Source organism: Sphaeramia orbicularis, chromosome 20, assembly GCF_902148855.1.
Source record: "Sphaeramia orbicularis chromosome 20, fSphaOr1.1, whole genome shotgun sequence".
NCBI lineage: Eukaryota > Metazoa > Chordata > Actinopteri > Kurtiformes > Apogonidae > Sphaeramia > Sphaeramia orbicularis.
In genome coordinates this window covers 25,289,867-25,316,605 of record NC_043976.1, presented here as the reverse complement: position 1 = coordinate 25,316,605, position 26,739 = coordinate 25,289,867, and the positions used below count along the sequence as shown (strand labels likewise).

The 26,739-nt window shown below is 38.5% G+C and overlaps 3 protein-coding genes across 4 annotated transcripts in view; 2 read left to right on the top strand and 1 right to left on the bottom strand.

The window, feature by feature from the left end:
• Positions 1 to 128, bottom strand: part of rec8b (REC8 meiotic recombination protein b) — a 19,902-nt gene extending 19,774 nt beyond the window's left edge. The window contains exon 1 of the mRNA XM_030123944.1: positions 73 to 128. Coding sequence (XP_029979804.1) covers positions 73 to 128 — 56 coding nt within the window. The remainder of the gene's footprint in view (positions 1 to 72) is intronic.
• Positions 129 to 947: 819 nt separating this feature from the next.
• Positions 948 to 22,889, top strand: pdcd6 (programmed cell death 6). Of its 2 annotated transcripts, none has more exons than XM_030123865.1 (6): positions 948 to 1,143; positions 6,457 to 6,518; positions 16,447 to 16,491; positions 17,947 to 18,117; positions 21,774 to 21,883; positions 21,995 to 22,889. In XM_030123865.1, the coding sequence occupies exons 1-6, from the start codon at positions 1,061 to 1,063 to the stop codon at positions 22,091 to 22,093; spliced, it is 570 nt and encodes a 189-aa protein (XP_029979725.1). In that variant the 5' UTR covers positions 948 to 1,060; the 3' UTR covers positions 22,094 to 22,889. The 2 variants fall into 2 exon arrangements, with proteins under 2 accessions (XP_029979725.1, XP_029979726.1); XM_030123866.1 differs by having other exon boundaries at positions 949 to 1,143; positions 17,947 to 18,105.
• A 148-nt stretch (positions 22,890 to 23,037) lies between these two features.
• LOC115411696 (probable enoyl-CoA hydratase echA8) overlaps positions 23,038 to 26,739 on the top strand; it is a 28,131-nt gene continuing 24,429 nt past the window's right edge. Inside the window, exons 1-2 of the mRNA XM_030123911.1 lie at positions 23,038 to 23,343; positions 26,135 to 26,305. Of these exons, the coding sequence (XP_029979771.1) occupies positions 23,217 to 23,343; positions 26,135 to 26,305 (298 nt within the window). The 5' untranslated portion in view covers positions 23,038 to 23,216. The remainder of the gene's footprint in view (positions 23,344 to 26,134; positions 26,306 to 26,739) is intronic.

The window sequence follows — 26,739 nt, the reverse complement described above, 5'->3', positions numbered from 1 at the left end:
CAAAAGAGACAATAAGCTAACAGGTCACTGATAGTCTCTACATTGCCCTCAAAGTGGCTTCTTTTAACTCACCAGATTGTGGAGAAGCAGCCACTATGTCGCTGGAGGACATTTGGATAGTAAAACATTGCTCACGGGTGTATAAATAATACAGACTTTGGAGAAAAAAGCTGAAATTTAAGAGCTTAATTGATGGTAAAATATAAAATTTTTAGCGCCTGTTTTCCCGCTTTAAATGATAATGGACCAATCAGAACGCAGGTTCAAGTTTCAGTGATGCATTTCTTGACTGTACGAAAAGTGTAAATCGGTGATATGCCGAGACTTTATCACGAGAAGACAAACGATTTAAGACCTGTATTTTACTTTTTTTTAGCCATCTACTCAATCAGTCATTAGTTAGTTGAGTATGATGAGAAATGTATGCTCATTAATAATTTTTGTAAAGTACAGTAAATAACATTTTTAACTTAGGACTTTCAATTGCCATGCTGTATATTCAGTGGTATTTCTACTTTTCCAAAGAATTGGAGGTTTTCTTCCACTTCCGCAGGAGTGCATCTACTCAGTCATTCATTTGTTAGGTGAGTATGACATTAATTTCATGTTAATTTATGATCTTATTCATAAATCAATCTTTTCCACTTTTATACTTTCAACTGTGAAGGCTTGCTTTGTTTTATTTTCTGTCTGATTTTCCGTCATGACAGATATTCTGATTTTGATTCTAATTTGTTAACATTGTAATTACAGGCAAAAATAAAATACAGACCGACCCAATTTGTTAAAGATATTATTTGGAATGAAGTGGTTGATTGAGATGTTTTTGATTTTTTTTTTTTTTCACTTATTTTTACTCTTATAGGAAAATGTGACGTCACTGTGCTTAAGGGAAGTGGTGAATGATTGGCCGCGCCCCTGTGCGCGGGGAGGGGGGCGGTGCGGGGAACGGGCGGTGGAGACTGAGTGAAGCCGCTGGTTGAAAACTACAGCAGGAGAAGGAACACAGTCTGTCTGTCGGTGGGTAGTAGCACATTCCTGACAGACTATTCCCTTTAAAATGGCGTATCACAGTCCGTACAGACCTCCACCGCACATTAGCCACCCTCCGGACCAGGGCTTTCTGTGGAATATTTTCCAGAGGTGAGTGGGGTTCGGCGGTTGCTATCGCCGCTGTCTGTGTCTGTCTCCGCATTGAAACCTTCTGTCATTTTGTTCCGCGTAAGGGAAACAAAGTAGGGCTGGGTAGGCTTTTGGGTGCCACTAACTGTTTCATTTTATCACTGACAGCTCGGGTTTTTCTCTTTGCCGGTGTCCTTTCTCTGTTCAGGTCGAAAACAGTACTTCGCAGTGAAATAAGTGATTTATCAGGTCTAAGGTTACCTCTCAGCTGTGGCTTCCTGGAAATACTACTGCACACTGAAAGCTACACATAGCCGGTAGCCGTTACATGCCTCCCAGCCATTCACGTTACATTAATAAACCTGAGCACAGTCAAGGTAGGTTATTCCTGCTCTAAAACACCTGGCTCAGAGGGTGAACACTCTCCTACAAGCTGTATGAGTTTCTAAACTGGGGATCCAAGGTCCTCTATGAGTCCTTGAAGGGTTTTGCTCGGGGTCTACCCACAAGTTTTTATGAATTATGACAAAATATGTCTGAAGGAGTGTTTCTTCTGTGTGTGTGTTTGTGTCTATGTCAAGTCACACCAGCATGAAAGAAAAGTCAGAGGGGGGCATACTGTCAAGATAAATAAACGTGTCCATTTGATGCATGCTATATGTACAAGGCTGATATTAATACAATGGAAAACTCTGTGACAACCTCATCAACCATAAAGTGACCTATTGATTTTTCAGGTTAATTCACAATGAGTGGTGGGTTTCAGAAATAGTAATCGCTCTCCCCATAGACATAAGTCAAAAGTGTGTCAGCAGCTGATACGGTCATGGTAGTGGGCAAAGAGAGCAATAGCTGATATGGTTTGGCTCTTTGTAATAGTAAGCTATAAGAGTTATGTAATACTGCAGAGGATTTTTTCCCGCTGCTTTGCTTTCTCACAACATTGAGATGCTGCGGGCATCATTGCAAGGCTTGAAACACTCTTAACGAATTATTTATGTATGGAGCAAAACCCCTCGGAAACATCTTCAAGTTGCACATTAATGTTGTCTCTTACATTTGTGTTTCACTTGTTTTTTTCCTTCCCTGTGTCCTTCTCCAACTTGTATGTTCAGGATTTCTCCCTGCCTTTCAAACGCTACCTCTCATTACTTCTGTCATGACTGTACACATATAGAAGTTGTCATCACTCATGGCGCACCAGCTCATACAGTATGAAAAGACAGACTCATCTCTCACATGATCATTGTGCCCTCTCATCTACTGCCTCATGGTGAATATCTGACAGAGCGGTGCTGGAATCCCCTTAGTCATGTGATCAGAGTCAATAGAGCATAGTTGATGTGGGAGGCCTCTTAATCTTTGTGTCATGCAATCACACACACCTACAAACCTATGACTCACCATCCCACAGTAAAAATTTATTCATTTTGAGTCTATCTTGTTCTCTTTTTATCCTTTCTAATTGTGATTCTGCCGTTTTCAGAGTGGTTGTGTCAGTAGCTATTCTTGTCAAGGTGATTTGTGTTGTGAATAGTGATTTTAGACCATAGTCTTGCTCTAGGCTCTAAATTGAGGTATTTGTTTTAAATGTGCATTAAAAGCTGGAAAAAATTATGAGATCACTTAAAATTTCCACACCTGAGCCCCATTGAAAAGATCTGGAATGTGGTTGAGAGGAAAATGTATAGTCCAAAGCTGTTTACGTTTTTTGAACCAGGAGTGACATAAAGAACCCAACAGTGATTTGGAAACTGGAAAGCTGCCAGGATGGATAAAATCAGTCACTGAAAATATGGGTTGGTCCACCAGCTATCCATATGTCATCCTTTTCTTTTGCATTTCTTGACCAGTTGCCATTTTTTGCTGAAATTTTTATTTGAGATTTGGAAGAAGTGTTCATTTTTTTGCAAACACAAGCCCATGTTTTATGCATGTTTTTTCTCTCCATGACTTGACACTGAATGAATCAGGAAACAAACATTCCTGCTTTTTTGCCAGTTGGCACTGAAGAGTGACGTTAGTCTGACGAAAATGTTGACACCCAGCCCCACTAGAGCAAGATAAAGACATTCATGTGGAATTAGACTGACAGTGCAGATTTGTTTGCTCTACAAAGCACCAATGTGTCCACCGCCCATCTGCTTTTGCTGCATGGCTACAGAACGTTCTAAAATTGTGAGAAAGTAGAAATTGACATGTGATGATTCAAATCTTCAGACTTAAGTGGAAAAAAAACCCAAAAACTGGAAAGTAATTGTAGAAATCCATAGTTTCCTTTGAAGGTTATATGAATGTAGCTTTAATTTGGAAGTTTCCTTCTTTTTCCAGGGGAGCCATGGTCACACTGCCTTACTCTTGGGCCATTTATGTGGAAAGTAGGGCGGGCTTTGGTCTTGTAGCCATATTCCAACCATCTTGCTCAATAGGAAACAGTGAAACATGGGAAAAACTTAGCAGAGTGATTGCATGGACCATAGTATTTTATGTTGTCCTGCTGTTTTACACTCAAACTCTGTATGTGACAGTGTGAGGATGAAATAAGCAGATGGTTAACTGTTTTTGCCGCAGGCGGGAAGAAGTTTTAATGATGTTTTCACTTTTTCAGCTCGCTTCACATTAAAGTCTGGTGAGGTAGCTCTACCTGAGGGGGAGTGGGTGAGATAGAGAGCAAGAGGGAGAAAAGGGAGAGCTTATACTGCAAACACATACGACTTTGAGTTAATCTATCAGTATTTGGTAAAGGCTGGGTGCACTCGCTGACTGCAAAACTCCACCACTTCCCGCCTTCTTAGTGACAAAGCATGCCTTCATGGAGACGTGCCCAGCGTGTTTTCTCTCCCAAAGGAGACCAAGCAGGCAGTTAACCCTCCTCATGTTTATTTAACTTTATAAGGTGGGGGAGCATACAGTGACGAGCACTGACATATAACTAAACACCATACAGAAAGCCACAAAGTCCGCACTGGTTGTAGTTCTGCGTCTTTTTTTCTTTGGAGAGGGTTGTGGGGAATCCCTGGTCTCCCTCCCCACCCCTTTTTCTCTCTTCTGCTGGAATTCAGACTGTTTATTTAGTGTGCGTATGTCAACATGCTGGGCAGGGGAGGTTGCTAAGGAACATCTGAGTCACTGGAATTTTGACTTAGCTAAATTCATTATGACCACGAGACCCGTTATTTTTGTCAGTTGTTGTTTCCAAGTATCCTTTGCAGGGTTAGTTCAGTCTTACAAAGTTGTCTTATATTTATGTTGTTTTCTTAGCTATCCAAAGAGCAAAATGAGATACTAGTAGACCTGTTCTTGAATTTATTGAAGAAGTAGACACACTGGAAATATCCTTGCATAGTTACTTCATGCTTGTTCATCCCAGCGTACACTGACCTAAAACTGCTCCGACAAGTTATACAACATCTGACTTCACTTATCCACATTCATGTATTTGCATTCATTCAACCTATTAATAAAGGGTAACCAGTGACTCAGTATTTCTCCATTCCAATGTTACAGACCAGTCATTTTTTCCTGGTATATATTTTTAGAAACCATAGTGCAGCTTTCGCTTTTTTTCTTCTCTTCTCAACTCCCTTGAACATGTCTGGATTTTCTCCACATTTTTCTGCTTTTTATTATGGACACAGAATTGAGAAAAATAATTTGCCAGATGGATAATTCAGCTCCTGGACTGAGAAAATCACAAAGTTGGCTTATTCCAGTGTATGAATACATGATTAGCTACTCATTTGACTGGTAGGGTGTTTCTTTTTTAGCCATCAATAATTTCCCACTTGGAGAGGTTTGGCACCAACTGGACATAAAAAGGGAATGATAGCGTTTTTTGAGTGTTGTAATTTTGTATCTTCAGTGTTGTACTTTATCTTAAATGAATGAAGGCAAGGGTTTAAGAATATTAGCAAAAAGGATGAGTCATTTTATGTCATGAATGATGTACATAGATAACTGTACTGATAGGGTAACATGCTCAGGATTAAGGTTGATACTGAAATAGGCTCAATTTAACAAGGTAATATAGTTTTAAATGGACAGAATCCAGTTTCTGTCTCCATTTTTAATGGACAATGGTATTCTCTCATTGTTTATTACTGTGTTGGGAACTGGAGTTCATATCAAGTGTTTCCATTAGCAGTGATTTTCCAACCAAATATTGAACTTATGTCAGCCCCCATTCATGACATTTTTGTATAATCGGTTTGGAAGATCATATAGGCATGCTAATAATGGAAGTACTTATCTGATATGATGCTCACTTGAGTTTATGACGTATGAGTGGCAGAGCATTCATGTTCAGCCTTCACATGGAAGAGAAAAGCATCAGAAACCATCTAGATGTAAGATTATTGAAGCGTTTTAATGGAGTAAAAATCAGGGCTCACTGATAGTTACCACTCAAGCGGATATTTCCTGCATTTAACACTTACTTGAAGTGGTTATTTCTAGTATTGATTTTCCAAACTCAACAACAGGGGGGAGTTGTGTACCAGAACACATTTACAGCTACCAAAAACAACCAGCAAATCAACACTATGTATCCACAGACTGTATCGCTCACTGAATAAAGTATGAGGCTCATTGTTTACACACATCTGTATTATGGTGTCATCAAGTTTTTGTCTTCAAGCTAAATCTCATAGCTGATGATTTTGACAGTTTGTCTGTCAAAATACTGTCACAGTTTAGTCTGAACCATGAGTCAACAACTTGGTGATCATAGTAACATCACCTAATATATTTACACTTTCAACAGTTTCATAATCAAATTCACCCATGTAGAAGGGACGCTGCCATTTCAGCATCAAACGCCATTCTTTTCATTTAGAACTATGTCCATTGGTAAAAACAACAAAAGTGTTTGTAAGGGTAGCAGTTAAATGATAATTTTAGGTCATTTGTTTTAGTTTTGAATGTACAAATACTACACACAGCCCTATTAAAGGGTTTTTTGCTCTATTTTAAGAATGCTTTTGCTTTTGGTTTCACTTTAAATGAATGTTAAGCTGAGATTTCTTGAACCTGGCACCATACTGGTACATCTGGATTTAGTTAGTACGGTTGCCAACATTCACTTTCACTTCGCCCTGTCAGGATCAACACATTCATGAACACAAAGCTTGTCTGGTGGGTCTCAGGGGAGTGCTGATGGAGCTCTGATCATAGGACTCCATTCATTCCCAGCAGACTGTTGAAATACTAACACATGCCGCAGAGGATAAAGTTTCAGCTGGCGAGTGCGGTTGCCCCCTGCTATTGTGTGTTGGAGTGTGTGGGTGTGTGAAGTTGTTAAAGCAGAATGTATCTAATCTTTGCTTTCCTCCCCAGGGTTGACAAAGACCGGAGCGGAGTGATATCGGACTCAGAGCTTCAGCAAGCCCTATCGAATGGTGCGTATCAGTGTCTGAATGTTTTCCCTTTTTTGTCACTTTCTGCCACTTCCATTCTTAAATCCTGATCCCTTTGTCCTTTCTATACCTTTTCACTCCCACTTCTCCTCTTGCCTCCTGTTTTCATCTCCCATTTTCCTTTCACGTGCTCCGTTTCTTTATGTCTTTATCCATTACATTTCTATTGCCTTGTTTGATCCCTCCCTCTCTTTCCTCCATCTCCTCGTCACACACCACTGCTTCCTGCCACTCTTTGATTTAAGCAACTGCCAGGCCTTAGCACAAAATGGTTTTAGGATTTTATTTTTATCCTGGGGTGGCAAATGAACTGAGTAGAAATGAATGGAACTTTATTTTTGTCCCAGTGCACCCGGCAAGCAGGTGAAAAGTTTATCAGTGTAGCTTCAAAGAGACTGCCTGAATATGCTTCTGTGTCCTTTTGATGGCAGCCATCACAGCAAAGACTATGTTCACATGCAAAAACTATTAAAAAAAAAAAAAACCCACTTTGTTTCCTCTAACTTGTTTGCATAATTAATCAAACTTAATATTCCACCAGTATTTTCATTTGCACTTCTTCCCTTTTTCTTTCATACCCTTATTAACAGAGGATTTTCTTTCGCATTTTTCTTTTTATGATCTTTTTTGGCCATGAAAACACAACCTACCTCTTCAACCTCTTCAACCACCTCCATGAAAATGTTGGCATTATGATATTTATTCACATAGCAGATTATATACAAAGCTTTCATAATGTGTAGTAGGTGTGTGTCTTCTGGCAATCATAAACGTTAGATTGATTTTTTTTTTTTTTCTTTTTCTGCATGCATCTGTATGTCAGCCTTGCAGAGTGGCAGCTAGTTTTGAATAATTGTTGTAAAATATATTTAGCATGTATTTAGCATACCATATCATCTTCTTATCGTCTTAAATGATATTCATTCCTTGTTGCCAGGGGCAATCAGAAAGATGGGGGAAAGTTCTGGCAGGTCTGTGTCTGTCATTTGACAAGAACATACTCTACATGCGATCTAGGACTATTGAAGAATTTGTGATTTAATGCTTATTAACACTTTGAAAAGCAGCATAAGATTGTGTGTGTGTGTGTGTGTGTGTGTGTGTGTGTGTTACAGGTAACAAAACTTGAGTTGTGTGTGGCTCTGTAACTGTCACACAGTTGGTCACTGTCCAGTGTCAGCCTATTACGCCTCTGTGTAGTCCACAGTATGTGCTCATTCTGCTTGATTGAATCCAGCTAAATGAATATGAACTAGTCATTTACTGGCAGCATGTAGGACTGCATGCTAAGCAGCAACCACTTCCAAACCATGATTTAAAAAAAAATCTTTATTTTATAACCAGAGTGTTGGCTGATAAAATATGACTTTAAACAGGCAAGAGGTGCAATGAGCACACTCCAAAAATATTTCTAAAACCTGAACAATACAGGATGACACAAAAAAACGGGAACTCATGTCTGCCAATATGCACTTCAAAAATTCCCGTTTTTTTGGGTCACCCTGTATATATGAACATATCCCACCTGTATTAATCAGAAAATACAACATTTGGAATACAGCCTAATTCTAAACATCAAACGAAAAACTGTTTACATGACCTGTATCAAATTCAGAATAGAGGTTATGCATTGATGTCAATTTTTTTTCTGTAACACTCACCCTTAGCCAGGACTGAGGCAATGCATGGTACAACATGTGTTAAACACATAATTTATGTTGCTACATGTTGTGTTTATTATGAATTGTAGCCAACTATGGTGAGTTATGAGCAGCTGTTAGAGGCATGACTAAAACAGGCGTGATTGCACTCTTTTCCCAACCTTGCAAAGACAAACATAAAATACATGGTTCAAACAATATATAGTTAAAAAGGTAACAAACCTTAGTTTATTCGTATGTCTCTTAATCATCTGGTACCACTACAGAGTATTCAGATTTCAGTAGTTAAGAAAAATGTTTCACATAATGTTGGCTAAAGTGTTAGTGTGTATCATACCTGTTGGCTTTACCTGTTAGCTTACAAGTAATAATCTAATGGGCAACATTACACAATCATATATATTGGTAGTTAATTAGAAACTACACAAACTTTTAGACACCAACATTTGTTAGAGTATTTGCCTTTTAGCTATTAGCTCACAGATAGTTAAGCTGGTATGTTAATGGCTAATAATAGAATAAGGTGAGCATGTAAACATACTCGTTGTAACAGCTGGTAGTCAAAATTGTAAATGTAGACTTATAGAATATTATCATTATTCAGTGTTTGTGAATAAACAAGAACTCTTACAAGGAAAATCATGCAACTAGTTTATGTTAAATGAAAGCAATTCGTAATCTTAATAGAGAGGTTTTTCTGTGGTGCAGAATGAGAAGAAATAACTTAAAACTCAGCATGAAAAGACCCAAGGACTCCACATGAGGCTTACAGCTGCCGGTGATGGAAGTGCTATCACCCCTAATCTTGTGTAGCTCCGGAGGAGAGATGATTCAAACAGGATTAAGGGTTCTGTTCCCACTAAGGCTGTCTAAACAAAAAAAAGGATACTTGTGATTCTGCAAGACAGTTTAGTGTGCAGTGTTGAATAAATTAGAGTCTGCAGGTCATCTGCTCTGATCAAATCCTGGCAAGTGAAGTGGGTTTACTTGGTGAGGCTGAAGCTTTGCCACAGTGTAATAGGCTGGTAAAGTATGTGGTTTTAATGCCTGCACAAAACATTGCACCAGCATCATTTTCAAACCTGTTTCTTGACCTTGCTCTCAATGAGGCGGGTGGGTTGAAATACACTAGTGATTAATGAGAGCTTGGTTTGCCCAGAAATTGTAGCACAGGTTGATGTTTGTCTTCTCATTAATATATAATGTCTTTCCCATCTAAGTTATGGCTGAATTGGCTCTTGGAAACTTGGGCAGCTTTTCAAAGACTTCTGAGCAGATTAGTCTCCTCAGTAACCCGTTTTTTTCCCCCCCGTTTTTCACAGGAGAAAAAAAGAGTAGAAGCAGCAGCAGCAGCAGTGAAAAAAGCTGTTATCAGGCTGCGCAGTGGCTCTGGCTCAGCATACTGATTAGAGTGTGAGTGTGTGTTTGTACATTCACACATGCACTTTGTATGTGTGTTCGTATCTGCATTTACGCCAAGGGTCAGTATGTAGTCTTTGTTTTTCAGATTGCGTGTCCGTGTTCTGTACGTGCACCTTGCTGGGTGTGTGTATGGTATATGGCTGTGAGCGGCAGGTTTCCTGGTCTAGTCTCGGCCAGTTCATTAAGCTCCCTGTGATGTGAAACAGAGCCAGTGAGGCTGAACGCACACTGCACTACATCCTGTCCTGCAGTTAGCGTGCTAAAGCCACCAACCCTGCCACTGTCTGTTTAGGCTCATTTGACCCAGCCAATGGTGCATTTAGTTATATCAATACACACCTTTGTCTTCTTTTCTCCTCCTTCTCCTCTTCCCTTGGAGGAGTTGAATACAGAGAGAGTCAAAACCTGGACTGGGTACAGAATTTAAATTTTTTTACGCTGCCAACCAAGCTGCACTTTATAAGGGCCACTGAGTGCTGAAAAATGTCCAGTGTAGTGATCAAATATACATGGAACAAATTTCAACAGTGCCAGTGGATGCAGCACACGCACATTGCTATTATCTTATTGGAAATCTTGAGGTTGTCGTAAATAAGTTTATTGTTATGATGTAAAACGCCAGGGTGCTGAAACATAAAAATGACATAGATTTATATTTTCTGTGCTATGGACCTGATTTAGGAGTTTGACAAAAAAAATCTGCAGGGGAAAAATAAAACTGTACCATAATGTGTAAGGCCATAGTGTCGAAGCCATGGTCATGGTATCGAAATCAATCTAAGCCCTAGAAGTGGAGGAGGGAGCAGGAGTTGTTTGAGTTCTGCTGTGGCTGTGCACACTCCTCTGCCCTCGCACTATCTACATCTCCTATTCTGTCTTTTCTTTCAGTGGCTCGCCTTGAACTCCTGTTTTTTATGCATTGCTGAAATCTGTCAGACTCCCTGCCTAAATCTTTCATAACACTATTGCCAAAGGCTAGTGTATATTAAGTTTGTGGTCATTTATTTTATTTTGTTCCCAGGTAATGTTATTTTCATGCTTGTAAGGTGCTAGCATTAGGCTATTTTTCAAGGTGATGTCAGTTGTACAGATAGTACAAAAATGTATTATCTAATCCTTCTGTCTTTTGTTTTTAAAATGTGAAAACATAATGGGAAAATCCACCTCTCTCCTCTTCTTATCCTCCCTCCTCCTCTCTCCTCCTCCTCCTCTCATTACATCTCCCTATATTCCTCAGGAGGATATGGCACCAGCTCAATGCCTGCTGTGTCCTTTGCCTGTTTGTCCTCTCTCTCTCGCCCTGCCCTATTAGTCCCACTTTTTCGACTCTCATTCTCCCTCCATTGCCTGCCCTTCTCTTTCTCCTCATCCCTCCATCAGTCCTGAATGTGATGGAGCATCACTGCTGATGAGCTTGTGAGTGGCTCTGTGCTGCTGAAATATATGTGCATATTTGCCTTGTGCATATGCCTTGTATCTTTGCCATTTGCAATAAACACACAATTGTTTTTGGCCTGTCTTTTGCTCAGTAAATATCATACCGACTAGTCATCATACTCATTCACTCCCTCTGTCAAACAGATTTATTTTCCTTGGGTTATTTGTTAAGTGTGTTGGAGCAGTAATAGGCAGTAAAATTGCTGACATGACGGAGAGGGTGAACACTTGCTGTGCAGATTGCAGAATTGGCTGAATGGCAGGACTCAAGCTAGTTCAACAACACAAGCCACATTTGTAGCATTTTGTTCAACTGAAATGTTTGTTTAACTCCGCAAGGTGTTGAGAACTGTTTTGTTATGCATTTAGATATGCCGTCTGTGTTACAGTTGTCATTCCTGCCTCGCTGTTTGTATTAAACTGACAAGCCGATGTCACTCTTTGCTAACAGTATGAGGGAACAGTGCTGCTCATGACTGAGTGGATTTCTCGGGTGTAGCCTGTTGGATATGTCATATAGAATCTTATCATCTGATATAGACCACACTAAAAAAATAGAGTATGCATCACTCCCAGACTAAGGCTTCCCTCAGACAGCAGGCAAATCAGATTTGTTTCTCAAATCAGATGTTTAACACAGACTGTCACTGTTTACATTATAGACAGTTGTAGTCTGATTCACAAGAAACTTTATAAATAGAGGGGAGTCTACATTCTATCTGAGTAATTGTATTTATTTCAAGTCACTAACAAGGGAATCGTGATGTCACTGAAGAGTCACACCTTTAGTAGCCATGTTGGTTTGTGGTTTTGTGGATCCCGAAGCCTCCTCTAGTGCCAGCAGACTATTTATTTAGTAGGTGTCCACTGACTGTTGTTTTCCATGTTACCCTCCACAGCTGTCTGCCTGAAGCTGCGTTGATCCTACTCAGCACTTGTATTACTTTGACATTGTTGTCATGCGTGATGTTGCAAGTGATACAGAAGATACTTGCACATAACAGAATGGGTGGACTGAGAAATATCCGGTGAAATCTGTAGAGTATCATTTTATACACCCTCCAAAAGTGGTTTGGCTCAGTTTTGCAAAAACCACATTTCTCAAGACAGCTTTTTGCAGTCTAGGCGTTTTCAAAAACCCATCTGGATGCCAAAAATCTGGATTTGGCCTGGCATTGACAGCCAAATTGGCTGATTGTCTCACCTGTTTTTGATGTTTTAAAATGGTGACCTACTCATCTGTGAAGGTGTGAGGGCCATTTTCCTGCATAATGCATAGTTTTATGAAAAATTACAATGCAGAAATATTGGGAAAAGTGAGTTATAGTAACAGTGATGCATATTAATATTGATTTAACTTCTTCAAAGTGTTGATCAGTTGTAGTTATTGTCTTGTGTCCTCTGTACACCAGTTATTCAGAAGAAGAAGACTGCCATATGCTTTGTGCTTGTGCTAATGAAGGAACAGACAGCAGAGCGACACAATGTGCTGATGTTGACTTCAATCCGTGACAGCCTCCTGTCAGTCATTTTTTTGATGTGGATGCAACAAGAAAAATGTTCAGAATAAGAACTAAAGTGCTGACGATAACTACAATTGTTCTGTTTCGGTTAAGGTTTACCATGGAGATGTAAGTTAATATGAGTTAGCCTAGCCGGCCATCCGGTTTTCTCAGTGTATTCATTACTGAAAAAACAGTCCGGAATTGGGCCAGTCACTGTGAAATATGCACAATCTATTCCATACTGAACCAATCACAAGTCTGGTGGGCGGGTGTTTTGCAATGCGTCCTACACGCCGACTTCTTTTTGTCACAAGTCAAAGTCTGTTCCAAGTCTGCAAATCACCTTACAACTGTTGTTGGTTGTTTACTGGGTTGAAAAATAAGGACTGAATTACAGATTACACCCTGTATTCTTAAATTTCTCCAACAAAAGTGTCACATCCAACTTATCTGTGATTGGTTTACTCGGCGTCTGTTAGTCCCGCCTTCATATTTGGATTCAAGCCTCGCGATTCCAGATGGATTTCTCATCGAGAAAGACGGATGGCTGGCCAGGCTACATGTGTGTGCTTACAGTGAACAAGCATGTTACTGAGATCCATCACAGGCGTTATGTGTATACGCTGTGTCACTAAACCCTGTTTTTCTCACCTCCTGTACTCCCTCTTCCCCCTTGCCCCACCCCTCCATGTCGGTTGGCTTCCCCAGTCACAGAGCTCAGTGTGTGTGCTGGACAGAGGCTCTATTGTCCCACTGGGCCATCAGACGCACAAACATCTCACCCATACTGGCCACCTCACACTGGGCAGCCGCAGTCAGTCTGGCATGCATTGGTGACCTCACAGCTTGCTACTGGTGTGAAAAATGTGTGTGTATGTGAGAAGAAGTAGAGTGGCTGAGTAGGAAAGGTCACAGCTTGTTCTCTTTCTGCCTGTGGTCATTTTTCTGTTGCCTTTAATACTGGACCAATATTTATGTAAAAATGATTTCTGATGTCTTTTAATATTTTTCTACTTTCATTTTATATATTTAGAGAAATAGAGCTGAGATCATAATCTGCAGTTAACAAAGAGACTATAGCGGGGGGCTATAATTAACTTTGCAGAGTGTTTTTGCAAGTGATTGCACCAACTTAGATCTCAGCTGTGTGCTTATAATATAGCAGCATTGCATTGATTTTGCAGGGGTGATATTGTACATCATTGGATTTATTGGATTATTGCAGATGCATCATACGTCTACTATGCATGAGATAGATGATAAGTCTTTTTGGCTGACTAATCGATTTACTGACTTTATATGTGAAATTTTTAACATTTCATGCCTGTATTGCTTTGTTCCTTCTCTCCACATAAGGAAGCAAGGGTGGTAGTGCAAGCGAATGCAGAGAGTGAGTGAAGTAATGAAGAAAAAGAGATTTGAAGTGGAACAATAAAACATTATTTTGCAATTCTATCACAACTGTTATTTTCTAAAAAAAAAAAAAAAACAATTAAATGCCTCCACACCTTCATAAAACTACAGGAATAATCTATAAGCAACACAGAGCTGAAATACACGCTGTCTAATTTCTGCAGTTTGTCACTAGCGTGTCTTAGATGAGTTAGATTAAAAGATCTGTGTATCTGTTTCCTTGCCAAGAGTTTGTTGTCTTAGACAGAACCGTGTAATGAGTGAGAAGAGCAGAAAGTGGAGAGAGCAGTGTAACTAGAGTGGCTTCATTTTTATGTTCCTCCCATGCACAATACATGATGCTGGTATTGGCTGGAGATACAGACTCACTGCTGGAAGTTCAAAGCCCAGAAACACAAACACAACAAAACAAGAGGAAAATGGGACATAGAAGAAGCAGAGGTTAGATTCTTGTTAGGTAAAGAAAGAGCTGATTAAGGAGGGTTATTTATTACACTTTGGTTTGTAAGAAAAATTGTTGCTGAAAAATAGAAATCACTTCCACCCTTTTTCACAATTGATCAGATATTCCTTTTCAGATTTATCTCCTCAAGTGTTAACTATTTAAACATCAATGCTTTGCTCAATGTTATCTAATTTCTGTAAGGTTTCCAACAGTGTCAAATTTGTTTTTGGGTGATGGTGATATTGCCCTATTAATCACCGTTTCCCTTATATTACTAAGCTATTGATTTTATATTTATTTTTAAAAAAGCACAATGTTGGCCACTGTTATGAACATTTTCTTCAGGAATCCAGGTTAATTTGGGCTATAATGTAAATAGTGCCAACTTAATGATGTAGGAATTGCCTGCAAATGTCATGTGCAACCTCAAATAATAATAAACTAATCTGTTCTTCATCTAATTCAAAGTGAGCAGTTCAGAAGAAACCCGCTTCTGTCTTACTCAAAGCAGCTTAATGGAGAAATAAGGATTTATTGAACTGCAGTGCAGTGATTAAATGCAGCATTTACCATGACTTGTTTTCACAAATTTGTCCCACATCAATATGGTTATAGTACTATGTCTTTGCTGCTTTAGATGAGTGGTCCAATAGATGCTGAAAGAAAATAGATTCTGGCCCAAACCCCAGGTTGATTGAGCCTCAGGCCTGGTCCCAGAAAGAACTCCTGGCCCCAGACAGCCTTTCCCATCAATAAAACAACCCCAGTGTGAGGGAGGGAATATCTGGTGTCTTTCAACACTCAAGCAAAATCTGGAATGCATGTTTGTCGAACCAAAATCTTCATGGAGGTCACATAAGACCGAAAACAAGTTTTGCCCTTTCATCCACCATTTAATCTCATGATATTCACCTTTCCAGTGAAATATAGGTGAAAATAAATTGGCAAGTAAAGCTCTATGTTCAGTCTCGCTTGTGGCAAGGAGCACCTTATCTAAGAGTTTATGACTCTCACTGCAAACCTACTTACTGCAGGCATAGTTAAACTGTGGAAGAAAAATCAAAGACAAGCATTCAGAAAGAGCATAGTGTGAAACAGGCGTAACACTAAAATGTTAAAATTCTGCAGATGCTTTTTTAGGGGTTGCAGATAGTATTGCAGGGAAGAGTCTTAGGTCAGCAAAAGTAGGCAAGCCGGTTAAAGTTACTGCAACAAAACCACAGCCAGTGTTTTGTTCTGCTTCCATCTCTCCTGTCTATTCTTCTGTAACGTTTGCTGTCACTGTTGTTTTATTTCTTTCTTTGGTTTCTTTATTGTTCTTTCTCATCCCACACTCTTAAGATTCTGCACATTCACCTTTTCTTTATTAGTAGTAATTATTCTACTGTAATAACTCTTTTTCTGACTCTACTATTGAAGAGTGTGATTTATAAATGAATCTCTCACACCTGCTTTGGTTCATTTAATAATTTTTTTTATTAATGCTGTGCCATCATGTCTAAAAAAAGCTTACAAACATATTCAGAAGATGCATTCCTGTGTTCCCTAATGCAATTTATGCCATATGAATGCCTTTATCATCTTGTCTTGTCAGTGCGTTGGTGTGTGGGTTTTCTTTGTCTGCACACATTAACTACTTCACTGTCAAATTGCTATATAAAATAAAATAACAGGAAGAAAGGAGGGGGAAGCATAAATACAATAACAAACAATAAAAGGAGGAAGGAATTAAATATTTTTAATTTTGGCATACACTTGCTTCTACTGGATTTGAGATACTTTGTTCTCAGGTCCCAAGAGAATTGTTTTCAGGAAGCGCTACATTAGCATAAATCTTACAACTCTGTCCTGAAACCATACTACACTTACTCTCCTTTATCCTCCAGTTGCTACAATGATGTACTGTTTTTATTTGGTTCTCTTGTGCAGCTGTTTAACTACTACATTTGTGAAGCTAAGAAAGATGTTTTTATTATCATGCATGTGGTCTTATCATCTCATTGGACTGCTGTTCTTCCCTCTTTCAGGCACATGGACTCCTTTCAACCCAGTGACGGTCCGCTCCATCATATGTAAGTCACTGCTGACACTGACATCTCATTTTAACACAACTGCCCTTTGTGCTCAAACTATGCAAGCTTGATTTGTTTATCTGCTGTTTTACCATGACAGCGGATAAATAAATTAAGCCTTGAGGAATCTGAGGGAGGAAACAATGTTATCTTTGACTCCCATTAACTGCTGGTCTAGTGGAAACTTGCAGTCATCAATAACAGGAGGAGGAGAGAGCATCCTCAAGTAAAAAGAAAGGTTGTCTCAAAAGGGAACAGCTGTTTGCCTCAGCCTCTATGTATTGATCTGTATACAGTCGTAACTTTCAGTTACAGTTAAAAATCTTATCTGGGTGCAAGGTTAGGACCTGTCTGTGCATTTTAGATGTATTGCTTTAGATCACAGGTCAGAAACATTTTATCCCAGGCCATACTGACCTTGAAAAATCAAGCCAATGGCCACATGGGTTGCTTTATAATAGACTGTTTTCCTCCAAACAAAGCCTGGGTTCTTATTGCAATAAAAAGAGGAGCTTTCAGTTAATAAATGTTGACTTTAAATGTTGATCTGATGTTGTCTGATGTTAAAATTAGAGATCGGCAGATTATTTAATTGATAGGAAATTTTTCAACTATCAGTAAGTATTGGCAGAATTTAAGTTCTTGACTGGAGGCATTGACTTTGGGGGAAAGTTATAACTCAATAAAAAATAAAAGTTACACCCAAAATAACCAGAGACTTTTAGACTTAATTTTAGTGACTTAGGGTCTCTTAAATTCCAGATTTAGGGATTAATTATTTGGAGTTTGATGTCACAATTTATATATTTATTCATTTAAGTATGTATTAGATCATACTTTACATACACACACACACACACACTGTATATTTGATTGTATTTTCCTTTTGGAATTAAAATAGTGCTAATAAAAAAAGCTAATTTTGTAAATTTTGCTAACTCTTGGCTCGTTTTAGCCAGTTTAAAGAAAAATATGTTAAAAATCTCTTATCCCAGGGTCTCATATGTACTATGTTTGTAGTGCGACTTGCAGAGTTAATCCCCATAATTCCATCGCCTCCCTTTCCCACTGTACCGTATGCAGTAAATCCATTGTTTAATAGTCCCCCAGCAAGAAGCATATCCTGTGATAACACTCCTTTTGTTGGGAAGTAATTGGATTGAACCGCATGGGGGTGAAGAGTGGCATTTTGGTGAGGGGATCAAGCTGTTTTCTTCTTCTGTTATGAGGCGGGAGTTAGTCAAGTGTGAGCAGGTCCTTTCTGACCAGAACTTTTCACTCCTCCAATTCCCTTTTTAAAACTATGTGTCTAAATATTTGCTCTAATGTCATTAGACTAGTCCCATCAGGGTGATGAAGCTCCCAGCATCTCCACCGTTATGTGTATTTATGTGAACACATGAACCAGAGGGGAAACAAACAGCACATTAATACTTTATTTCTGCTCTTCTCCAGCCATGTTTGACAGAGAAAACAAAGGCGGGGTGAACTTCAATGAGTTTGCAGGCGTGTGGAAGTACATCACAGACTGGCAGAACATCTTCAGGACGTACGACAGGGACAACTCTGGTTTCATTGATAAGAATGAGCTTAAACAGGCTCTGACTGGATTTGGTGAGCAGCAAAGTATGCTAATAAATTTACATATGAACACAGTGGTGGAGGGCTCTGTAGCTGTCTGTTCTCTGGGTCAAAAGGTCAGAATTTGTCTTTTTTAGTAGTTATGTCTTTATGTGTGTTTCACATTTATACAAATTATGTCCTCAATTATAATATCATAGGATGGAAATACTTTATTGTCTTCTCTTTGTGTGCAAAAGAAACACAAGTTCATCACACATAAAAACATAACCTATCATGTCACATTCAAACAATTTACTAATATGTATTTTATATATATTAAAAAAAACTAACTTCAAAGTAGTGCCAGGTACTCTATGGTGAGTTGTGGTTATACTAATGAATCTGTATGTGCTGAGGTAGGAGGTTAATCAGCAAATTAAAGTCATCAACTCACAATCATCCATTCTTCTCTCTTACCTGTAACAGTGTAGGGAGGAAGTCCAGTATGATTTTCTTTATGTTTGTATGTTTATGAAAAAGTGTTAAAACTGGAGTCCTGATTTATTTATTTATCTTTTTTCAAGTAGAGTTGTATGTGGTGCTTCTCCATATTCATATTATCTCCAGTAATTAGCAGGGAACTAGTAAAATAATGGACTTGGAAAATATATTTCATCTACTGAAAAAGCAGACCAATGTTTGGAATATTTTCACTACTTTACATTGTAGTTATACTGCGTTTTCTGTTGGCTGAAAGGAAGAAAGATGTCAGAGGGGGTAGTGAAGTCATAGTTCAACTTTAGTTTCCATTATGAATCTGTGACATCAACTTCTGCTCACTTAAGGTCCACCAGACTACTATGATTAAAAACAGTAATTTCACAAGATGCTATTGTTGAAGACACTGAAGGACTGGAAACGTTGTCCTCTTTCACTGTCACATGACTTTTCCACTGTCCTGCCCCTTAAGGAGACAAGAGACAGATCCAGTCTCATTCATTCTAATGAGAGAAGTGAATGTGATTTCCAGATTTTGACAGTTCTTTCGCTCCAAAATCACTCAAGTAAACACTGGTCTTATTTTTCACAAGCCACATATCTAATAAACATTCTGACATTAAAATCACACATCAGGAGAAAATTGGCTTTGTTAGAGGCCTGACTGTCTTGGCAATCAACTCTTGTGAGGTCTTACAATACAATACAATAATTATATATAGAAAAGATAAATAACAAGCAGGAAGGAAAAGTAAACTCACATGATTTTAGTATTATTCTATTTAGACCTTATGAATCGACTTTCTTCCATTCATACAATACGTTCAACCCCTCTGACCATCCCCACTTAAGGGATGGAAAGTGAATGAACTGTTTCATATGTTTCATATCACTGGTGAAATGTAGGCTGCGCCATCTTTGTAAACTGAAATTCTTTGCCCTTGTCTCAATCAGTTAATCAGGTATTAGATCGTGTCCAAATAGAGTTATTCAAAAAGAATGAACCAGTTTCATGACACATTGCGTCAGTTCTCAAGCATCGTCATGGAATGAGTCAGAGACCATTTGAAAGAGGAGTTTTCTAAGTTTGGAATGGCTGCCTTAAACATCGAATAACAACAGCTATCAACTCAGTGGATCATGATATGCTGATACGCATCTGGGAGGAATTCTCTTATCGCATTGATCTTGACCGTGCCACAGGTGGTGGCCACATTGAATACTTGTAAGACAGGAAATAAAAGTCGATAGTGAGTAGAATACTTGTGACTTGGCTGGAGTTTTCTATTGTTTTTCCTCATTAAAATATTGTGTTATGAAATCAGTTCATTCTTTTTTAATCACCCTGTATGTTAAGAACAAAACAACATAATGAAGGGTTCCCAGGGGTTCTTGAAAAGTCTTTAAAATGTCTTAAATTTGATATGGTTGGTCTTAAGTTATCTTTCCACAAACTTGTTGGCTGTATTGTGTTGTGTATGTGACTGTGGCTGTGAAATGTCCAAGCCACAAAGAAAGTAACATTAGTCTACTCAGTTCCACCCATTCCAATCCAACTTGGCAATTTATATTGAAATTAGGAACCAATTATTGCTAACTTTGCAGCCCCTGGTGGGAATCAAGGTGTTGGAGTAAATAAGTGCATTTTCCTAAATGCAAGGACTCACAAATTTGTGCCTGTATAGCTGTGAAATAGGCAATGAAATGGGCACAATTCTGTTCAAAGTATTCTTAAAAAGGTCTTAAATTGAACTTGTAGAAACCTGTAGGAACCCTGATAATACAAACAATGGAGTTTGGTGCCTACAGTTCCCTTTCAAAAAGCCATTTCTGACAGCAAGGTGAAGCAGTGAAAATTTTCCAAATATAACTCACACTTAAACTGATTTTAGAATTTTTTTTATGTGCCTAAAATATTTTTTTGGGTGCCTCTGTCCACTGTTTGACTCCTCTTAGACCAGTGGTTCTTAACCTGGGTTCGATCGAACCCTAGGGGTTCGGTGAGTCAGTCTCAGGGGTTCGGCAGAGGTCAAGACACACACTCGACTCATTTGTCGGGTGTGTGTGTCGGGGTAGGTCTGTGTATGTAAACAAACGGCTTCGGAGACTCTTTCTCTGATTGACATCCAAAATACACGGTGTATTGTTGCTTATAGCACTACAACACATCTGGAAGTGTTTATAATCTCTTCCACTCGTCTGACGATGAATTATTTGAGTATTTTCCACATCGTTGTTATGACTTTTGCTACTTCCTGTTAACCACGGAGGCAGCCATGTGTAGCGTTTGTTTACATTTTTCGGTCACCGCATTGGTCAGTTACAATCATGTGACAACCGACGCACCATCGCGGATGGAGAAATCGTATTACGCTAAAGCCGAGCTAGTGCCGTAATAAAACAACGATCACAAAAATACTGAAGGAGTATAACGAGAACTTTTTTTTGATACACTACATGCAGTTATCTTTTTTTTATGACAAAATTGCGTGGTTTGGAAAGTTTGGAGCGAGATGAAACGAAAACCGGGTTGACCTGACGGCCTACACATACATGTACACAACAGCAGAAGTCACACTGATTTACAGTAGATATTCATTATTATTGTAGCCTGATGGAAATTAGGTGATGGGTGTGTGTTAAAATGTTAAAAATGATAAATAGCATAAATACAATAAGTTCATTATTGGAATACATAAGGTTAAAAATTAAAACCATTTCAGTGTGGTTGTATTAAAAAAGGTCATGTCTTTGTGAAAAGGTATGTAATTTGTTGTAAGTTCATGCACTGTTTTGGTTTTGTTCTTTGAGCACAGTGATGTTAATGCACGGTTCATTTTGTGCACCAGTAAAACATATGTCGGTGTCTTGAATTTGAAAAAAAATCATATTGTATTTTTTAATAAAGAAGGGTTCAGTGAATGCACATATGAAACTGGTGGGGTTCAGTACCTCCAACAAGGTTAAGAACCACTGTCTTAGACATTGACTAAAGATATGTACTTACAAACACACTTCTAAAAATCAAAATTACGGAACAGCCAACTCTGCGTGTTATCAAAATCAAAATGAATCTATGTATGATATTTCTTGTCAAATTTGTAGGTAAAAAAAATACATCAGAGAAAAGGCATGAGTTTTAATTTGTTTGTAGTTGACGTTAAACTTTAAAATCTTGCATATGCTGTTACTAATAGCATGTATTTCCCTAATGTTTGCAGGATATCGTCTGTCAGATCAGTTCTATGGGACGCTGATAGAGAAGTTCGACCGCCAGAGGAAGGGGCAGGTGGCATTTGATGACTTCATCCAGTGCTGTATTGTACTACAGGTACCACATACACACTATTTTCAGCCTGAACTGAAAACTACAGCATGGTTTAGAAAATGAGGTTTCGCCGTTTTTCTATTCTCACACTGGTATTGTCTGTTTGTTTCACAGAGGTTGACTGACGTGTTCAGGCAGTATGATACGGATCAGGATGGCTGGATCCAAGTGTCATATGAACAATATCTATCCATGGTCTTCAATATAGTATAACACACCCACTTGGACCGCCACAGAAGAGCACAACTGGACACAACTGTGCCAAAGCTACAGGCACCTCCCAGAAGTCTGCCATGGTGGACACTACAAGATTTTTTTAACCATAACTTATTTTGTCCCAGTTTGGCTGTTTCATAATTTTGACAGGAATTTGTAAACTCAGATAAAGAAACAAATTAATAAAGTGAGGATACTTCTAGGTGCAAATGCAACACTTGATATATTAAAAAAATCTTGTAGTGTGTTGTAAGATGTATTGTATTACGTCTGTGTTGGGGACTCTGGGCTGGGGTAAATCATGGACACATCTGTCTTTCTGTCAGTCTGTCTGTTATTGTTGATAAACTTTTTAATGTCTTAACTTTAATTCAATTAAAAAGAAGTCTCTTTTGAGAGTAAATGATGCTTTGTAAATATGAGTTAAGATGCATTGCATGCTTATCAGGGAAATGTAGCCCCACAACGAAGCATGCTTTCCCTTCCTCTTGTCTTTCTCTCAGCCCTATTTTGCTCAAAGCCATGTTTACAAGTACTGTGAAAGCAGGTCATGTTCTGCTTTGAGATTCACTGACATGCCAGCTTACATGCCATATTTGTATAAACTTATTTTTAACAGCAAATCTTCAAATGTTAGAACATATAATTTTGGGTAGAGGGTACGCATAATGCCTTTAGTATGGCTTATTTTTTGTGCATGATGCCTTAAAATGTGTAAAAAAAACAAAAAACAAAACAAAGAACAAGAACAACACAGAAGAGAAATCTTTTATTAAAAAAAATGAGAATCTTATGTGGAGTTTGGTTTGGTTATTTCAGCGTTGATTCGTTTGAAGCCACGTTTCATTGCAGGGGAAGCTGTTTATCCGCAACATGGCTCACTGTCGCCCCCTGCTGGTGGATGGTAGTTTTTACCACTGCAGTGCACCAGAACCTTGTGTTAAGTTTTGTTTCTAACGGGGACTATAAAAGTGTTGCTCCTCACAGCAAATGCCACTTCCTCAAGCTTTTAGGGAGTGTGTTGGTACATCAGACGTTTGTAAATATTGTCAGTGCACAGTTCTGGGTTTCATTTGAGCGAAATAACGAAGCTGCGTCTACTTTTTTATAAAACCTACCGATGGCGCTCAGATATTTTCGACCTTTGGCACCTGTTGTACGAGCTATCTGTCAAAGTAAAATACCAGGACAATATCAAGTAAAATCCTACAGCAACGCAACGACTGGAAGTGGAAACACAGAAACAGGTTTGTGTGGAAACACTCAGTGACTGTTGTTGGCCTGTAGGGGGCGGTAGGCCGCAATGATAGCATAATGTTACATTAGCATCTAAGCTAATGTCAAAGTTTATAAATTAGATTAAATCGTTAAGCTCGTGTTTTATTTTGCAATATACATACGTTGTAACCTCATTTATATATTAGAGTACAGAACTGAGCTGAAACACCAGTGATTAAAATCAATACAGCAAAATAAGAAACCTGGATAAACTGAAAAAAACAAAAAAGCAAGGGCCTTCCTAATCCGAATGACAAATGGCATGGAATAACGAATACCCTAACCCCTAACCCTAACCCTAACCCTAAACCTAGTGGTCATTCATTATTCTATGCCATTTGTCATTCGGATTAGTCAAGCCCAAAAACAAGGCAATTCAGCAGTGGTAAAGCTCATTAACCCTTTCATGCATGAATTATAAGAACCTTAGTTGAGTTTTTTTTTTCCTGAGTGTTTTTATTCCTTTTTAGGCTTGAAAAAAAAAACAATGCAATTGAAAAATTCTTATGAACCTTTTTTTCATGGGGTTACAAAAATGTCCACTCAGCTGGACACCAATTTTTGAACCAAAAAATATGTATTTAAAACCCATCATCAGAAAGTGATAAACTGCGTGAAAACTATGAAATAATAACATTTTTCATGCAGCTAATCTGATGTTTTCTCACATTTTAACATACTCTAATGCTAGTTATTACTAACTTCATGCAGACAATATGCAAAAAAAAATAAAAAAAATTGATTAAGAAAACTATTGATTACTGTCTAATAACAATTAGCAATTGATTTAACACGTTACAGTAATGGTATGAATTACAGTGTATTATGGGATGATGCATAAGCGTCCACTGTGTCGGCTGATATGGAAGTAAAAACAACAAAACCCATGAATATATAAGAGAAGAGGTGGAGAATAACTGTCCACTGTAGTGACCAGTATGCATGAAAGGGTTAAGAATAATGTAAATTCATAAAGTGTAAGGCAAATTAATTAGGAGTTGAGAATATTTTTTAAAACAAAATACTAACTGTCCAAAGGGGAAAAAGTAGCAACCTAAAAGTGTTTCTGCTCTGTTATAAGTTGCAGATGCACAATGAATATAACTGGATTTTCCTAGATCAGTAAAAACAGCTGGCACCTGCAACATAATACAGTTATTTGAACATGTTGTCTAGGGGCCCGCATTAAAAGACAGCGCTGAAGTACTACAAGGAGGAAAAGACCTGTCAATACACCATAAATAAAGAATTCAACAAAGAACACCCACAAGCCAACACTTTGTAATGAATGAGACAAGTGAATTATAAATCATCTTATTTTGATCAACTCTTCTAACCTTAGAGGATGTCTTATAAATAACTGAAACTGACAAGTAAACAAACATCCATCTTAAAAGTTAATATTTGTTTTTGTAAAAGCCAAACTGTGACAAATTTCAGAAGAAATACTCATGCAGATTTTCCTCAGCTTTTAGCCCACATCAGTCAGATGTTACAGTGATAGTAACATTTTTATTTTTTTTAAATTAAAGTGCGGTCTTTACAGCACTATTGGCCAGTGCTACTCCATCCTGTTTAACAATTCAGAGACAGTAGTAGTAAATGCTCATATTGTCATATTGAGTTTAATTTCCCTTGCATGGCTGGTGCTACATGTTAGATTAAGGCAGGGGTGTCAAACAAAAAAAAAACTGGCCCAATGAAGGGTCCAATCCAATCTGTGGGATGAATTTATAAGATGCAAAAATTACACAGAATATGTTAACAATCAAGAGCGTCAGACTCATTTAAATAGCCCAGTTTGACCTCAAGTGGCTCAGACTAGTAAAACACTCTCATAATAACCATCTCCTTTAGGGTAAAAAAGTAAAATTACTTGAAAATGTTTTAAAAACTATCCTTTCACAAAAATGTGAATGTCCTGAACAAATATGAACAACTTGAAATGTCTTAAGAGAAGTAAGTGCAATTTTTACATTATTATGCCTGTTACTAAACATTTTGTGTCTTTGTAGATCCACTGTGATCGCTAAGTTGTGACACACATGTGTAAATGATAAGCTGAGCCACAGTATTATTGAAACTGCACTTATTTTCCTTAGAAATTTCAGATTGTTTGTGGTTGGTCATGTTGTTCACATTTTTTAACGCATAGTTTATAGATGTAAACATTTTCATAATGTAATTTCACTTTTGTCACTGTTATTATTTTACTAGTCTATCCCACTTGAGATCATATTGTGCTGAATTTGGCCCATGAACTAAAATGAGGTTGACACCCCCCTGGTATAAGGGCTCAAGTGTGACTTAAAAATAAAGGACAAATAATGTAATTTCTATATTTGGGCTGCCTCTGACACATTTTTTTGTCACCTCACTTTGCTAAGTTTAGTTTAGCAGTTCCTCTTTATAGCTTATGTGAACAAAGTTAAAGTATCCAGTGGCTTTGTTTGCTTGGATGCAGTGGCCTCTGGCTGTGGTCGACTGTTGGATTCTTCATGACGACCCTGAACAATGTCAGGGCTGCTGCCTCTGTAACCCCAAGCTGCAATCACTGGCACCGCGTCCCACACAGAGGCCTCACCTCAGCCCCACACATCCTCCTTCATTGTACCACTTTGTGTCTCTTTTTGTTTATCCACACGAGGTGCTTTACACCCACCTCCATCCCTCACTGCTGTGTGGTTTCAACTCTGTGGATCAGGCCTCTTTCGAAGTGCTGTGGTCTGTTTTTACATCTTTCTCATTCTCCGCCATCAGTTACTGGACAGACTGTGGTCTCGGAGCGGAGGGGGACCGTGGTTACCGTGGCGATAAACCGACCAGAGGCACGTAATGCAGTGAACCAGGAGACAGCTGGACGTCTAGTGGAGGAGCTTGAGGCCTTTGACAGGGACCCAGACTTGAATGTTGCTGTCCTGTATGGGAAAGGTAAGAGAACAACTGGAGATGAATGGATTAAAAGCAACTTTTAAGTGTCCTGGGAGCGGGCAAGGAGGAAGATGAATACAGGTGCATTACAAATCTTGAACATGTCTTTAGGAACATCAGTGATGTTTCTCAAACTGTATGTTTTGTGTCTGTCATGCCCTGAATTCAGCTTTACCATTGTGTACGTAAACACCTATAGTCAGAGGTTTACCTGCACTGGCATATATTTAAAGTCCTGTTTAATTTCAGCTTTTACTTATTTTATCACAATCTCTGAGGAATTTTGACCTTTTACTTCAGCAGAACTTGTGACACTGAGTTGGATTTGTCGGCTTCTCATCACAAACCACCCATTCCACTTCAGCCTCCAAAAATTTTTATCGGATTAAAGTCATACCTTAGTTTAAAATCCACTCCAAAAGGCTTACTCTGTT

What these genes read in the sequence shown, in the direction of transcription:
- pdcd6 (XM_030123865.1), top strand. Translation starts at nt 1,061, where the DNA reads ATGGCGTATCACAGTCCGTACAGACCTCCACCGCACATTAGCCACCCT. An exon ending in CTGTGGAATATTTTCCAGAG is followed by an intron (nt 1,144 to 6,456) that starts GTGAGTGGGGTT and finishes TTTCCTCCCCAG; the next exon opens with GGTTGACAAAGACCGGAGCG. An exon ending in TGGATTTGGTGAGCAGCAAA is followed by an intron (nt 18,118 to 21,773) that starts GTATGCTAATAA and finishes TAATGTTTGCAG; the next exon opens with GATATCGTCTGTCAGATCAG.